This window comes from Vigna unguiculata, unplaced genomic scaffold (genome assembly GCF_004118075.2).
Source record: "Vigna unguiculata cultivar IT97K-499-35 unplaced genomic scaffold, ASM411807v1 contig_655, whole genome shotgun sequence".
NCBI classification, from domain to species: domain Eukaryota; kingdom Viridiplantae; phylum Streptophyta; class Magnoliopsida; order Fabales; family Fabaceae; genus Vigna; species Vigna unguiculata.
In genome coordinates this window covers 33,162-50,236 of record NW_021011378.1, presented here as the reverse complement: position 1 = coordinate 50,236, position 17,075 = coordinate 33,162, and the positions used below count along the sequence as shown (strand labels likewise).

General features: G+C 37.0%; 1 protein-coding gene across 1 annotated transcript; it reads left to right on the top strand.

The window, feature by feature from the left end:
- The first annotated feature begins 9,074 nt into the window (after positions 1-9,074).
- LOC114172653 (golgin subfamily A member 6-like protein 2) lies at positions 9,075-14,124 on the top strand. The gene has a single exon (XM_028056984.1). The coding sequence runs from the start codon at positions 12,263-12,265 to the stop codon at positions 13,247-13,249; it is 987 nt and encodes a 328-aa protein (XP_027912785.1). The 5' UTR covers positions 9,075-12,262; the 3' UTR covers positions 13,250-14,124.
- The last annotated feature ends 2,951 nt before the right edge of the window (positions 14,125-17,075 follow it).

The following is a 17,075-nucleotide window of genomic DNA, read 5'->3' as shown; positions in this document are numbered from 1 at the left end:
TTAAGTTGGAAAATGGCCCTTATTTAACTTGAAAATAAAGAAAAACTAAAGCCCTTGAATTGGTTAACCGAAAACACAATTTGGTCAGCCAATTATACAGAGCATTGGGGCCTTATCTAAATTAAAGAAACTGCATCAACGTCGCGCGTTAGTTATCCTCATTTGGGCCATATGCAATTCACATCATGCCCTCCTTCTTTGAGAAGATTCGCCCCGAATCTAAAGCCTTTATTTCTTTACTAGTTTTAGTAAAAGTTTTGTATGTCCTTGTAAAGAACTTTATTTGTGCACAACTTAAAACAATTTCTTGTCCTCCAAGATCAAATGCAACTTGAATAGATATAGTTTTGTTCCTTTCCAACAGTTGCACTCCGTGGAGCACCTATCTCGCCCACACTACCCCCACCTCGATATGTAACAATAAATAACTCCATGCGTTGTGTTTGACGAATTTGCTTCTCATCAGCGAACCAAATGCATAATAAAGCACTATGAACAAGCTTCCTTTTCAAACATGGAAGTTGGTGTGTTTCATCACATGCTTATCCTTTTGCTCCTTTAAAATAACATCACAAACTGTTGAAGAAAAAACATTGACAAATAAATTTTCCATCATCTTTCTCTCTACTTCCTTTTCTTTTTCTTCATTTCCCCTTCATTCTGAAGTTTCTATTTCTTCTTCTTCTACTCTCTCTTTTTCTATTTTCTCCTTCAACCTATGTTGATCCTTACTGACTTGTCTTGGTGTCATAAATTTCAACTTCATTTTATGTCCCTCATGCCTCAAATAAAGGGAACGTTCATCACGATGAGTGCTTTGAAATGAGGCCATGCCCATCCCAAAAGAAGATGACAGGAGTCCATGGGAGCATCTTTCACACATTGTCCTGTACTGAATTTGATCCATGCTTGATTCGGATGAAAGCTTGTTGGTAACTTGAGTTTCTCCACCAATCTTTGGCTTACAATATTGTTGTCGCTTTCGTAATCGAATGGAACTAAACATGGGTGGCCTTCGAGTAAACACCTTATATAATAAACTTCCATTGCTATTCCAAATCTAGTGAGCGAAGCTCTGAATACCAGATGATGTGAATCCAGACGGGTGGATTCGTTTCGTGGTTCGATCTAGGTTGGAATGCTAATAAGCAAGAAATTTGAGAAATTGTTTAAAACAAGAAAATTGAAATAGGTAAGAAGATGAAGTGGAAATTGATAGAAGTCACACTTCCAAGGATGGAAGATAAGCCTATGAGTTTAAACACACAAAGGGAGCAAGGAGCTTTGATAAAACTCAAGGGTTCCTGAATCACTCAAGAACATAGGAGAATCACTCTCACAAGATAGAAGAGATAAAACTCATAATTTCTGAATAAAACTCAACTCGATTTCATTGATAAGAATGGTTTAGCTTATATAGGATAATTTTCAGTTACAACCCCCTTAAAGCTATTGATGAACCACTCAAGTTAATAATGATGCACTATTGAATTGCTGATTGTACCTGAATTCAAGGTAACCAAAAGTCATCCACAAGCATTCAACAAAAGTCCTCCAAAGGTTGGTTCATAAGTGTGAAAATGGGCCCTTATTAAACTTGAAAATAAAGAAAAACTAAAGCCCTTGAATTGGTTAACCCAAAACACAATTTGGTCAGCCAATTATACAAAGCAATGGGGCCTTATTTAAATTAAAGAAACTGCATCAACGTCACGCGTTAGTTATCCTCCATTTGGGCCATATGCAATTCACATTATGCCCTCCTTCTTTGAGAAGATTCACCCCGAATCTAAAGCCTTTATTTCTCTACTAGTTTTAGTAAAAGTTTTGTATGTCCTTGTAAAGAACTTTATTTGCGCACAACTTAGAACGATTTCTTGTCCTCCAAGATCAAATGCAACTTGAATAGATTTAGTTTTGTTCCTTTCCAACGGTTGCAATCCGTGGAGCACTAATCTCGCCCACACTACCCCACCTTGATATGTAACAATAAATAACTTCATGCGTTGTGTTTGACGAATTTGCTTCTCATCAGCGAACCAAATGCATAATAAAGCACTATGAACAAGCTTCCTTTTCAAACATGGAAGTTGGTGTGTTTCATTCACATGCTTATCCTTTTGCTCCTTTAAAATGACATCACAAACCGTTGAAGAAAAAACGTTGACAAATAAATTTTCCATCATCTTTCTCTCTACTTCCTTTTCTTTTTCTTCATTTTCCTTTCCTTCTGAAGTTTCTATTTCTTCTTTTTCTATTTTCTCCTTCAGCCTATGTTGATCCTTACTGACTTGTCTTGGTGTCATAAATTTCAACTTCATTTTATGTCCCTCATGCCTCAAATAAAGGGAACGTTCATGAAGATTGAGTGCATTAAAATGAAGTCATGCCCATCCCAAAGAAGATGACAAGAGTCCATGGGTGCATCTTTCACGCATTGTCCTGTACTAAATTTGATCCATGCTTGATTCGGATGACAGCTTGTTGGTAACTTGAGTTTCTCCACCAATCTTTGGCTTACAATATTGTTGTCGCTTTCGTAATCGAATGGAACTAAACATGGGTGGCCTTCGAGCAAACACCTTGTATAATAAACTTCCATTGCTATTCCAAATCTAGTGAGCGAAGCTCTGAATACTAGATGATGTGAATCCAGACGGGTGGATTCGTTTTGTGGTTCAATCTAAGTTGGAATGCTAATAAGAAAGAAATTTGAGAAATTGTTTAAAACAAGAAAATGGAAATAGATAAGAAGATGAAGTGGAAATTGATAGAAGTCACACTTCCAAGGATGGAAGATAAGCCTATGAGTTTAAACACACAAAGGGAGCAAGGACCTTTGATAAAACTCAAGGGTTCCTGAATCACTCAAGAACATAGGAGAATCACTCTCACTAAGATAGAAGAGATAAAACTCATATAATTTCTGAATAAAACTCAACTCGATTTCATTGGTAAGAATGGTTTAGCTTATATACGAGCTTTAACCATCAGAATTACAAAAGACACATAATTTTCAGTTACAACGCCCTTAAAGCTATTGATGAACCACTCAAGTTAATAATGATCGACTATTGAATTGCTGATTGTAACTGAATTCAAGGCAGCCAAAAGTCATCCACAAACATTCAACAAAGGTCCTCCAAAGGTTGGTTCTTAAGTTGGAAAATGGGCCCTTATTTAACTTGAAAATAAAGAAAAACTAAAGCCCTTGAATAGGTTATCCCAAAACACAATTTGGTCTGCCAATTATACAAAGCATTGGGGCCTTATTTAAATTAAAGAAACTGCATCAACGTCGCGCGTTAGTTATCCTCCATTCGGGCCATATGTAATTCACATCATGCCCTCCTTCTTTGAGAAGATTAGCCCCGAATCTAAAGCCTTTATTTCTCTACTAGTTTTAGTAAAAGTTTTGTATGTCCTTGTAAAGAAGTTTATTGTGCACAACTTGAAACTATTTCTCGTCCTCCAGGATCAAATGCAACTTGAATAGATTTAGTTTTGTTCCTTTCCAACGATTGCAATCCGTGGACAACCTCTCTTGCCAACACTACCCCCACCTTGATATGTAACAATAAATAACTCCATGCGTTGTGTTTGACGAATTTCCTTCTCATCAGCGAACCAAATGCATAATAAAGCACTATGAACAAGCTTCCTTTTCAAACATGGAAGTAAGTGTGTTTCATTCACATGCTTATCCTTTTGCTCCATTAAAATGACATCACAAACTGTTGACGAAAAAATATTGACAAATAAATTTTCCATCATCTTTCTCTCTACTTCCTTTTCTTTTCTTCATTTTCCCTTCCTTCTGAAGTTTCTATTTCTTCTTTTTCTATTTTCTCCTTCAGCCTATGTTGATCCTTACTGACTTGTCTTGGTGTCATAAATTTCAACTTCATTTTATGTCCCTCATGCCTCAAATAAAGGAAACGTTCATGAAGATTGAGTGCATTAAAATGAAGTCATGCCAATCCCAAAAGAAGATGACAAGAGTCCATGGGAGCATCTTTCACACATTGTCCTGTACTGAATTTGATCCATGCTTGATTCGGATGAAAGCTTGTTGGTAACTTGAGTTTCTCCACCAATCTTTGGCTTACAATATTGTTGTCGCTTTCGTAATCGAATGGAACTAACCATGGGTGACCTTCGAGTAAACACATTTTATAATAAACTTCCATTGCTATTCCAAATCTAGCGAGCCAGGCTCTGAATACCAGATGATGTGAATCCAGACGGGTGGATTCGTTTCGTGGTTCGATCTAGGTTGGAATGCTAATAAGAAAGAAATTTGAGAAATTGTTTAAAACAAGAAAACGGAAATAGATAAGAAGATGAAGTGGAAATTGATAGAAGTCACACTTCCAAGGATGGAAGATAAGGCTATGAGTTTAAACACACAAAGGGAGCAAGGACCTTTGATAAAACTCAAGGGTTCCTGAATCACTCAAGAACATAGGAGAATCACTCTCACTAAGATAGAAGAGATAAAACTCATATAATTTCTGAATAAAACTCAACTCGATTTCATTGGTAAGAATGGTTTAGCTTATATAGGAGCTTTAACCATCAGAATTACAAAAGACACATAATTTTCAGTTACAACGCCCTTAAAGCTATTGATGAACCACTCAAGTTAATAATGATCGACTATTGAATTGCTGATTGTAACTGAATTCAAGGCAGCCAAAAGTCATCCACAAACATTCAACAAAGGTCCTCCAAAGGTTGGTTCTTAAGTTGGAAAATGGGCCCTTATTTAACTTGAAAATAAAGAAAAACTAAAGCCCTTGAATAGGTTATCCCAAAACACAATTTGGTCTGCCAATTATACAAAGCATTGGGGCCTTATTTAAATTAAAGAAACTGCATCAACGTCGCGCGTTAGTTATCCTCCATTCGGGCCATATGTAATTCACATCATGCCCTCCTTCTTTGAGAAGATTAGCCCCGAATCTAAAGCCTTTATTTCTCTACTAGTTTTAGTAAAAGTTTTGTATGTCCTTGTAAAGAACTTTATTTGTGCACAACTTGAAACTATTTCTCGTCCTCCAGGATCAAATGCAACTTGAATAGATTTAGTTTTGTTCCTTTCCAACGATTGCAATCCGTGGACAACCTCTCTTGCCAACACTACCCCCACCTTGATATGTAACAATAAATAACTCCATGCGTTGTGTTTGACGAATTTCCTTCTCATCAGCGAACCAAATGCATAATAAAGCACTATGAACAAGCTTCCTTTTCAAACATGGAAGTAAGTGTGTTTCATTCACATGCTTATCCTTTTGCTCCTTTAAAATGACATCACAAACTGTTGACGAAAAAATATTGACAAATAAATTTTCCATCATCTTTCTCTCTACTTCCTTTTCTTTTTCTTCATTTTCCCTTCCTTCTGAAGTTTCTATTTCTTCTTTTTCTATTTTCTCCTTCAGCCTATGTTGATCCTTACTGACTTGTCTTGGTGTCATAAATTTCAACTTCATTTTATGTCCCTCATGCCTCAAATAAAGGGAACGTTCATGAAGATTGAGTGCATTAAAATGAAGTCATGCCCATCCCAAAAGAAGATGACAAGAGTCCATGGGAGCATCTTTCTCACATTGTCCTGTACTGAATTTGATCCATGCTTGATTCGGATGAAAGCTTGTTGGTAACTTGAGTTTCTCCACCAATCTTTGGCTTACAATATTGTTGTCGCTTTCGTAATCGAATGGAACAAAACATGGGTGGCCTTCGAGTAAACACCTTGTATAATAAACTTCCATTGCTATTCCAAATCTAGTGAGCCAGGCTCTGAATACCAGATGATGTGAATCCAGACGGGTGGATTCGTTTCGTGGTTCGATCTAGGTTGGAATGCTAATAAGAAAGAAATTTGAGAAATTGTTTAAAACAAGAAAACGTAAATAGATAAGAAGATGAAGTGGAAATTGATAGAAGTCACACTTCCATGGATGGACGATAAGCCTATGAGTTTAAACACACAAAGGAAGCAAGGACCTTTGATAAAACTCAAGGGTTCCTGAATCACTCAAGAACATAGGAGAATCACTTTCACTAGGATAGAAGAGATAAAACTCTTATATTTTCTGAATAAAACTCAACTCGATTTCATTGATAAGAATTGTTTTGCTTATATAGGAGCTTTAACCATCAGAATTAGAAAAGACACATAATTTTCAGTTACAACCCCCTTAAAGCTATTAATGAACCACTAAAGTTAATAATGATCCACAATTGAATTGCTGATTGTAACCGAATTCTAGGTAACCAAAAGTCATCCACAAGCATTCAACAAAGGTCCTCCAAAGGTTGGTTCTTAAGTTTGAAAATGGGCCCTTATTTAACTTGAAAACAAAGAAAAACTAAAGCCCTTGAATTGGTTAACCCAAAACACAATTTGGTCAGCCAATTATACAAAGCATTGAGGCCTAATTTAAATTATAGAAACTGCATCAACGTCACGCGTTAGTTATCCTCCATTTGGGGCATATGCAATTCACATCATGCCCTCCTTCTTTGGGAAGATTCGCCCCGAATCTGAAGCCTTTATTTATCTACTAGTTTTATTACAAGTTTAGTATGTCGTTGTAAAGAACTTTATTTGTGCACAACTTGAAACTATTTATCGTCCTCAAAAGGCTAAAATGCAACTTGAATAGATTTAGTTTTGTTCCTTTCCAATGGTTGCAATCCGTGGAGCACCTCTCTTGCCAACACTACCCCCACCTTGATATGTAACAATAAATAACTCCATGCGTTGTGTTTGACGAATTTGCTTCTCATCAGCGAACCAAATGCATAATAAAGCACTGTGAACAAGCTTCCTCTTCAAGCATGGAAGTTGGTGTGTTTCATTCACATGCTTATCCTTTTGCTCCTTTAAAATGACATCACAAACTGTTGAAGAAAAAACATTGACAAATAAATTTTCCATTATCTTTCTCTCTACTTCCTTTTCTTTTTCTTCATTTTCCTTTCCTTCTGAAGTTTCTATTTCTTCTTTTTCTATTCTCTCTTTTTCTATTTTATCCTTCAGCCTATGTTGATCCTTACTGACTTGTCTTGGTGTTATAAATTTGAACTTCATTTTATGTCCCTCATGCATCAAATAAAGGGAACGTTCATCAAGATTGAGTGCTTTAAAATGAAGCCATACCCATCCAAAAGAAGATGACAAGAGCTTTAACCATCAGAATTACATAAGAATGGTTTTGCTTACATAAGAGCTTTAACCATCAAAATTACAAAAGACACATAATTTTCAGTTACAACCCCCTTAAAGCTAATAATGAACCACTCAAGTTAATAATGATCCACAATTGAATTGCTGATTGTAACTGAATTCAAGGTAACCAAAAGTCATCCACAAGCATTCAACAAAGGTCCTCCAAAGGTTGGTTCTTAGGTTGGAAAATGGGCCCTTATTTAACTTGAAAATAAAGAAATACTAAATCCCTTCAATTGGTTAACCCAAAATACAATTTGGTCAGCCAATTATACAAAGCATTGGGGCCTAATTTAAATTAAAGAAATTGCATCAACGTCACGCATTAGTTATCCTCCATTTGGGGCATATGCAATTCACATCATGCCCTCCTTCTTTGAGAAGATTCGCCCCAAATCTAAAGCCTTTATTTATCTACTAGTTTTATTACAAGTTTAGTATGTCCTTGTAAAGAACTTTATTTGTGCACAACTTGAAACTATTTCTCGTCCTCCAGGATCAAATGCAACTTTAATAGATTTAGTTTTTTTCCTTTCCAATGGTTGCAATCCGTGGAGCACCTCTCTTGCCAACACTACCCCCACCTTGATATGTAACAATAAATAACTCCATGCGTTGTGTTTGACGAATTTGCTTTTCATCAGCGAACCAAATGCATAATAAAGCAAAATGAACAAGCTTCCTCTTCAAGCATGGAAGTTGGTGTGTTTCATTCACATGCTTATCCTTTTGCTCGTTTAAAATGACATCTCAAACTGTTGAAGAAAAAACATTGACAAATAAATTTTCCATCATCTTTCTCTCTACTTCCTTTTCTTCTTCTTCATTTTCCCTTCCTTCTGAAGTTTCTATTTCTTCTTTTTCTATTCTCTCTTTTTCTATTTTCTCCTTCAGCCTATGTTGATCCCTACTGACTTGTCTTGGTGTCATAAATTTCAACTTCATTTTATGTCCCTCATCCCTCAAATAAAGGGAACGTTCATCAAGATTGAGTGCTTTAAAAGGAAGCCATGCCCATTCCAAAAAAAGATGACAAGAGTCCATGGGAGCATCTTTCACACATTGTCCTGTACTGAATTTGATGAATATCACCCTAAGAGGCTTTTCATAGCATTGGCCAATGCTTAGGCCATTCCTTTTAATTTCCTTTAATTAAATAAAAGTTGTCTAATTGGGTTGGTTTACTAATTGCATCCAAACTATTCAAATTGAAGCATTTGATGAAGTGTGGAATGGAATGTGTTAGACCAGCTACATAACAGCATTTTAATTGGGCCGCCAATTACTTCATACATCATGCACCAATGCTTCCCGCACCACCCGTCCTGCTGCAACTTGTTTTGATATCATCACCTTCGTTGGGCCCGAGCCCAATTCTTCAAACCTCACGCGTGGTTTGCTTTTTATCTGCACCTCCACCACGCTGACAACACCCTCACACTTGACAACATCACCTCTTTCATGGGCCGTCTCTTTGCATCATTCTGCAGCCCAAACTTGAAGACCGTTCCACGCCACATCTTCCCGAGTGTACCCCAAAGGCAGAAAGAGTTTCTCTCCAAGCATGCCAACCCTCAGTTTTCTCTACTAGGGTTAACGGCACACGAGCCTCACGCCTTCGCACCAGTTCAAACTAGGGTTCATTGCCTCCTTCACGCTCCTACCATTGGAGTCGCGTTCACTTGCTAAATTTTACCAAACGAGGAACACGACCCCTAGCCGTTAGGGTTAACGACCTTCCATTCACCCATTTTTTCTGTTAGGGCTCTTGTACACGGCAGTGCCGTTAGTTCCTTCTTTTCTTCCACTTTCTTTCACGGTTGCCTTACCTATATAAAGGCAAGCCATGCTTTGTATCGGCAGCTTCGATGAATGAGAGTGAGATTTTAATCCCCTTTCGTCTTAGCTCACCTTCACCGAGAGTAAACCCTAGAGTGATCTTGCCGGTGAGATTCTGAACACCATAATCGCCTCCGCTGCCTGTTTGGTGGATTTCCACCGAACAAATCCATGGTTCATGGCCTTGCATCGTGATTCCGACAAGACTTGTGGCTTCGCGGGTCCATCATGTGGTAATCAGAGCTCCGGTTTCGAGCTTGGAGCATGGAGGTCTTCAAAGATGAGTATCTCTGTTCATTTTCTTCTTCAGATGTTGCTTTTGTCTTGTCCTTAATTTTGATTGAGTTTTTGCGTCTCTGTTGAATCTGTGCCGTGGTGAATTTTGTGCTGAAATTGATTCATTAAAATTTGTTCATATTTGCCTTGAATCAATACCGGATTGGAATGTATAGGTTCTATATTCTGCCGTTAATTGCATGTCCTAGGTTCACTATTATTTTTTTTACTTAGCTTTAATGTTTTAAAATCCTCTGTTTTGTCTTCAGGAATGTTTAGTTGCTTTATTTGTCACTGAATTCCATAGCAGTAGTCCTTATGTGTTTCTTTCTTCTAATAGCCGAACTGTCATGTGTTGATGATTAGTTTCTGCGTTTTGTTGAGTTCTGATTTGTTCTTAGATCATGAACAAATAATCTGCAATTCTTGTTTCTATGTGTTTTCCGCTGCCAATTTATTATTTCATTCGCTGTTTTGCTTCCAAAATTGCTCTCTATGCTTTTGAATTTCTATGTCTGTTCTGCACTGTGTATCTAGTGGCCAAGGATTACTGTGACCAAAGCATTTCATGCGTATTCCATCACAGTCTAATATGATTTGTATCAGAATTTATGTGTGGAAATGCAAGCTTAGTCATGTGAATGCATAGGCTATGTTAGCATCTTGTCTTGAGCAGCTTGTCTTCATTGCTGGAGTCATGTTCGTGCTTGATAAATGTTTTTGATGCTATTGCTGGCCTAGTATATTTGTTTAAGTTTGAGTGCTGTATCAGTCTGCCATTCAGATTTCAGATTTGCTTTAATCAACTCATACACATTTTGAAAATATTGCTTGGTTGTTGGAGTTGTTTGAATCTGAATTCCAAACTGCAGTTGTGTCTATTTGCTTTGAATACCAGTCCTTGTGTTCATTTTTTTTTTCCAGTACTGGTTTAGTATCCATTGTTCTTCCTTTCCTCCATTTGTCTACTTGGCCATGTGTGTTTAGCCCTTGCGTAAAAAAAAAAAATACTGCTCTGGTTTAATAGTTGCATCTGACTTCTTCATGATCTGTTGAGTTGAATCAATTGTTCTAGTGATGTTTTTTTTATTTGTTCACTGAACTGAGGCATGATGAGTCAGTTTTCTATTTCTTCTTGTGGCTTGATAACATTGTGACGTGAACATTGGTTTCACTGTTAAACATTGGATTTGCCTATATCAGTTTCAGTGCCCTGCATCCTTTCACTGATTCTTGTTGCATTAATTTTCTTCATGTCTTAGATTCAGCTTTGCCATGTAATTTGTTGAGCTATAGCTGTTGTTTTCTCAGATTGTGATCATTGAAATTGCTACTTGTTGCTCTGTCATAAATTTAGTTCTACTATATCAATTTTTGTATTGTAGTTTCTGTGTGGTAAGCTTCTGTTATAAGATTTTCACTGCACTGGCCAAGCATACTCTGGTTGCCTTTTGTTGTGTCTTATTTCTTTGTTTCCTTTTTGTTTCTTTCCAATTGTTTTTGAGTTGAATCATTTCAATCTGTCATATGCCATTGACCATTTGAATGGAATTGGATAATTGCTTTGAAGTGAACTGTGGTTTAAAACATTAGTTGCATATGTGATCTATGTGAGTTGAAAAGAAAATCTGTAAAAAAAAAAAAAAAAACAAAGAAAGAAAATATGATGAGAAAATCTGAAAGACAGATATTGTTTGAGTTATTTGGGTGAAAAGAAAGTGAGGCAAAATAGTTCACAACTTTACTCTTGAATATCCATTTCAAATACAATTTGCTTATGTTGTTGATTCAACTAGTTTTGTGTCTTTTTGATTTTAGTTTTGTTAATCTTTTTCTAGACACATTCCTTAGGTTCTACTTTGTGTGCTATCCTTTGTTGCTTTGCCTTTTTTCTTGCTTGTCCTTCTTGCTTATTCAATTGAGTTTGTCCATTTAATTCTATCACTTGATGTTGTCCAATTCTTCCAATTGAGCTTTTCTTGATTTTCTGCTTTGTTATTCTTATGTGGAAGACCGTGAGTGATCTTGGTTCCTTTGGCTTGAAACTCACTAATTTGGCAACTTTGTAGGTGATTTCCTTATCTTGAAGGTAGAGCTGCAGTGAAGGAGGAATTGTGAGGAAAGACTTTGAGATAGCATTCCGAGAGAATTTTGTGGAGTGAGCTGGGATATCAAAGGAGACCAAATACTTGAGGGCAGGCTGGACCGAGAGCAAACTGGTCCAATTCCAGTTGCAGATTTGTTTTTCCCATTTCTATTTGTTTTGATATCATGGAACTTTGTGGTGTAATTTTCTTGTTTTAGTTTCTGTTCATTTGCTTTGGAATGGGAAAATGCATTATTGCAATTCCATTCCTTAGTTGTTTGTAATAGCTTTTTAAACGTGTAGTGTGAGGTTATCAAGGGGTTCCAAGTGCCACTTGATTCTTCACTTAGGAAAACTTCTCGTCTAGTTTATGTTTTCTTGTTTTTTAAGTTTTCTTGTTCTTTATGCTTTCCATGTCCAGGTTATGTGAGTGTTATGCATGCTGAAATTTATGTTTTACGTCTCTGTGATATCTAGGTTCAAATCTTTCAACACTTAGTTGACCTTTCTTTGGTCATAGGATTTCACACACTTTGAAAGTAGTTTCTCACAATTAAGATCTGTTTTGCTAGAAAATTTTATTGAGAATTTTTGTGAAAGAAATTTAGAGATTTCTGGCTAGGAAAGGTTTGGTTTCTAAGCTTGTCCATGAGACTCACCTCCCTTTCCTGGGAACATTTCTAGAAATCTTTTCCTTTATATTCTCTTTAAAAATTTCTAAAATTTCTTTGTGAAAAATTGTTTGATAAGTGTTTTTGGCAAAAATAAGTTTTCATTCGAACCATGAATTGCATTTAGGTAGTCATTGTGAGGATAAAATGCATCATACACATGAGAGTACATTCCCTTTCTTTGGTGAGGACATCAATGCATTATCATACATATCTTGGGAAAGGGAAATAGATGATTTGGTGCATTCATTCCATCCTAGACATAGTAAATACTATTTTCTTACTTTGTGCATTTCTAGTTTTGTAGGACATGCAAAAGAGTGGTGGGATTATAGGCAGTCTAGAGTGGAAAGAGGAAGAAAATCTCCCATTCAAAATTGGAGTGAGTTGAGAGCATGTATGAGAAGAACATTCATACCACCTTTCTTTGATTTTGATCGTGAGATAGAGAAAAAGAAAATTGAGATAGCAAGAAGGAAGGAGGAAAAACTCACAATACTCTTAAGAGAGATGAGGGAGTTGGAAGAAAAAGAAAGAATAAGAATTCAAAGAAGAGAGCAACAAGAAAGAGAGAAATTTGAGCAAGAATTGAGAGAAGAAGAGGAACAACTAAGAAAAGAGAAGGAGGAAAAAGACTTAGAGGAAAGGGAGCAAATAACACAAGAGAGTAATCTTGAAATACAATCACAAGTGGTAGAGTTAAAGATCATTTCAAATGCAAAAAGGGACCTTATTGTTAAGGATTTGGTGTTAAATCTTTCACTAATTCCTTCCCTTAGGTTCCAATTTTCAAACGAAGCTCTTCCATCTTTGAACTCTATTCACTTTGACATTAAATCTTTTGTTTTGTTTCTTTCTCAACCATTTTGTTTTCAATCTCATTCCCTTATTTCACCCTCCTCAACATCTTATGTACCAACACACTTTGACTCCAAAATTCATTTCAAAAATCATCTTAGTCAAAGTGTAAAACATATTTTTGAAGTGGGCTTAATACCATCTTTTTCAATCTTTAAGAGCCCATTTTCACATATTTCCCAATCACTTATACTGCATGGTCATTATGATTTTAATATAATTTTATTTGATGGCTATTGCAGATATATTTTTGATCCTGGAGGAATTCATCTTTAATTGCTGTGGGCCTTAAAGAAACCTCTTGATCTAAGGACAGATCCTTTTCAAGAGGGAGGGGATGATGAATATCACCCTAAGAGGCTTTTCATAGCATTGGCCAATGCTTAGGCCATTCCTTTTAATTTCCTTTAATTAAATAAAAGTTGTCTAACTGGGTTGGTTTACTAATTGCAGCCAAACTATTCAAATTGAAGCATTTGATGAAGTGTGGAATGGAATGTGTTAGACCAGCTACATAACAGCATTTTAATTGGGCCGCCAATTACTTCATACATCATGCACCAATGCTTCCCGCACCACCCGTCCTGCTGCAACTTGTTTTGATATCATCACCTTCGTTGGGCCCGAGCCCAATTCTTCAAACCTCACGCGTGGTTTGCTTTTTATCTGCACCTCCACCATGCTGACAACACCCTCACACTTGACAACATCACCTCTTTCATGGGCCGTCTCTTTGCATCATTCTGCAGCCCAAACTTGAAGACCATTCCACGCCACATCTTCCCGAGTGTACCCCAAAGGCAGAAAGAGTTTCTCTTCAAGCATGCCAACCCTCAGTTTTCTCTACTAGGGTTAACGGCACACGAGCCTCACGCCTTCGCACCAGTTCAAACTAGGGTTCATTGCCTCCTTCACGCTCCTGCCATTGGAGTCGCGTTCACTTGCTAAATTTTACCAAACGAGGAACACGACCCCTAGCCGTTAGGGTTAACGACCTTCCATTCACCCATTTTTTCTGTTAGGGCTCTTGTACACGACAGTGCCGTTAGTTCCTTCTTTTCTTCCACTTTCTTTCACGGTTGCCTTACCTATATAAAGGCAAGCCATGCTTTGTATCAGCAGCTTCGATGAATGAGAGTGAGATTTTAATCCCCTTTCGTCTTAGCTCACCTTCACCGAGAGTAAACCCTAGAGTGATCTTGCCGGTGAGATTCCGAACACCATAATCGCCTCCGCTGCCTGTTTGGTGGATTTCCACCGAACAAATCCATGGTTCATGGCCTTGCATCGTGATTCCGACAAGACTTGTGGCTTCACGCGTCCATCAGAATTTGATCCATGCTTGATTCGGATGAAAGCTTGTTGGTAACTTGAGTTTCTCCACCAATCTTTGGCTTACAACATTGTTGTCGCTTTCGTAATCGAATGGAACTAAACATGGGTGGCCTTCGAGTAAACAAATAAACTTCCATTGCTATTCCAAATCTAGTGAGGCAGGCTCTGAATACCAGATGATGTGAATCCAGACGGGTGGATTCGTTTTGTGGTTCGATCAAGGTTGGAATGCTAATAAGCAAGAAATTTGAGAAATTGTTTAAAACAAGAAAATGGAAATAGATAAGAAGATGAAGTGGAAATTGATAGAAGTCACACTTCCAAGGATGGAAGATAAGCCTATGAGTTTAAACACACAAAGGAAGCAAGGACCTTTGATAAAAGTCAAAGGTTCCTGAATCACTCAAGAACATAGGAGAATCACTCTCACTAAGATAGAAGAGATAAAACTCTTATATTTTCTGAATAAAACTCAACTCGATTTCATTGGTAAGAATGGTTTTGCTTATATAAGAGCTTTAACCATCAGAATTACAAAAGACACATAATTTTCAGTTACAACCCCCGTAAAGCTAATAATGAACCAATCAAGTTAATAATGATTCACAATTGAATTGCTGATTGTAACTGAATTCAAGGTAACCAAAAGTCATCCACAAGCATTCAACAAAGGTCCTCCAAAGTTTGGTTCTTAGGTTGGAAAATGGGCCCTTATTTAACTTGAAAATAAAGAAAAACTAAAGCCCTTGAATTGGTTAACCCAAAACACAATTTGGTCAGCCAATTATACAAAGCATTGGGGCCTTATTTAAATTAAAGAAATTGCATCAACGTCGCGTGTTAGTTATCCTCCATTTGGGCCATACGCAATTCACATCATGCCCTCCTTCTTTGAGAGGATTCGCCCCGAATCTAAACCGTTTATTACTCTACTAGTTTTAGTAAAAGTTAGTATGTCCTTGTAAAGAACTTTATTTGTGCACAACTTGAAACTATTTCTCGTCCTCCAAGATCAAATGCAACTTGAATAGATTTAGTTTTGTTCCTTTCCAACGGTTGCAATCCGTGGAGCACCTCTCTTGCCAACACTACCCCCACTCTTATATGTAACAATAAATAACTCCATGCGTTGTGTTTGACGAATTTGCTTCTCATCAGCGAACCAAATGCATAAGAAAGCACTATGAACAAGCTTCCTTTTCAAACATGGAAGTTGGTGTTTTTCATTCACATGCTTATCCTTTTGCTCCTTTAAAATGACATCACAAACTGTTAAAGAAAAGACAATTAGAACTAAATTTTCCATCATCTTTCTCTCTACTTCCTTTTCATTTTCTTCATTTTCCCTTCCTTCTGAAATTTCTATTTCTTCTTTTTCTATTCTCTCTTTTTCTATTTTCTCCTTCAGCCTATGTTGATCCTTACTGACTTGTCTTGGTGTCATAAATTTCTACTTCATTTTATATCCCTCATGCCTCAAATAAAGGGAACGTTCATCAAGATTGAGTGCTTTAAAAGGAAGCCATGCCCATCTCAAAAGAAGATGACAAGAGTCCATGGGAGCATCTTTCACACATTGTCCTGTACTGAATTTGATCCATGCTTGATTCGGATGAAAGCTTGTTGGTAACTTAAGTTTCTCCACCAATCTTTGGCTTACAACATTGTTGTCGCTTTCGTAATCGAATGGAACTAAACATGGGTGGCCTTCGATTAAACAGCTTGTATAATAAACTTGCATTGCTATTCCAAATCTAGTGAGCCAGGCTCTGAATACCAGATGATGTGCATCCAGACGGGTGGATTCGTTTCATGGTTCGATCTAGGTTGGAATGCTAATAAGCAAGAAATTTGAGAAATTGTTTAAAACAAGTTTACAGAAATAGATAAGAAGATGAAGTGGAAATTGATAGAAGTCACACCTCCAAGAATGGAAGATAAGCCTATGAGTTTAAACACCCAAAGGAAGCAAGGACCTTTGATAAAACTCAAGGGTTCCTGAATCACTCAAGAACATAGGAGAATCACTCTCACTAGGATAGAAGATATAAAACTCTTATATTTTCTGAATAAAACTCAACTCGATTTCATTGATAAGAATGGTTTAGCTTATATAGGAGCTTTAACCATCAGAATTACAAAAGACACATAATTTTTAATTACAACCCCCATAAAGCTATTAATGAACCACTCAAGTTAATAATGATCCACTATTGAAATGCTGATTGTAACTCAATTCAAGGAAACCAAAAGTCATCCACAAGCATTCAACAAAGGTCCTCCAAAGGTTGGTTCTAAAGTTGGAAAATGGGCCCTTATTTAACTTGAAAATAAAGAAAAACTAAAGCCCTTGAATTGGTTAACCCAAAACACAATTTGGTCAGCCAACTATACAAAGCATTGGGGCCTTATTTAAATTAAAGAAATTGCATCAACATCGCGCGTTAGTTATCATCCATTTGGGCCATATGCAATTCACATCATGCCCTCCTTCTTTGAGAAGATTCGCCCCGAATCTAAAGCCTTTATTTCTCTATTAGTTTTAGTAAAAGTTTAGTATGTCCTTGTAAAGAACTTTATTTATGCACAACTTGAAACTATTTCTCGTCCTCCAGGATTAAATGCAACTTGAATAGATTTAGTTTTTTTCCTTTCCAACGGTTGCAATCCGTGGAGCACCTCTCTTGCCAACACTACCCCCACACTGATATGTAACAATAAATAACTCCATGCGTTGTGTTTGACGAATTTGCTTCTCATCAGCGAA

Excerpts from the sequence above, each read along its gene's own strand:
- LOC114172653 (XM_028056984.1), top strand. The coding sequence starts at position 12,263 with ATGCATCATACACATGAGAGTACATTCCCTTTCTTTGGTGAGGACATC.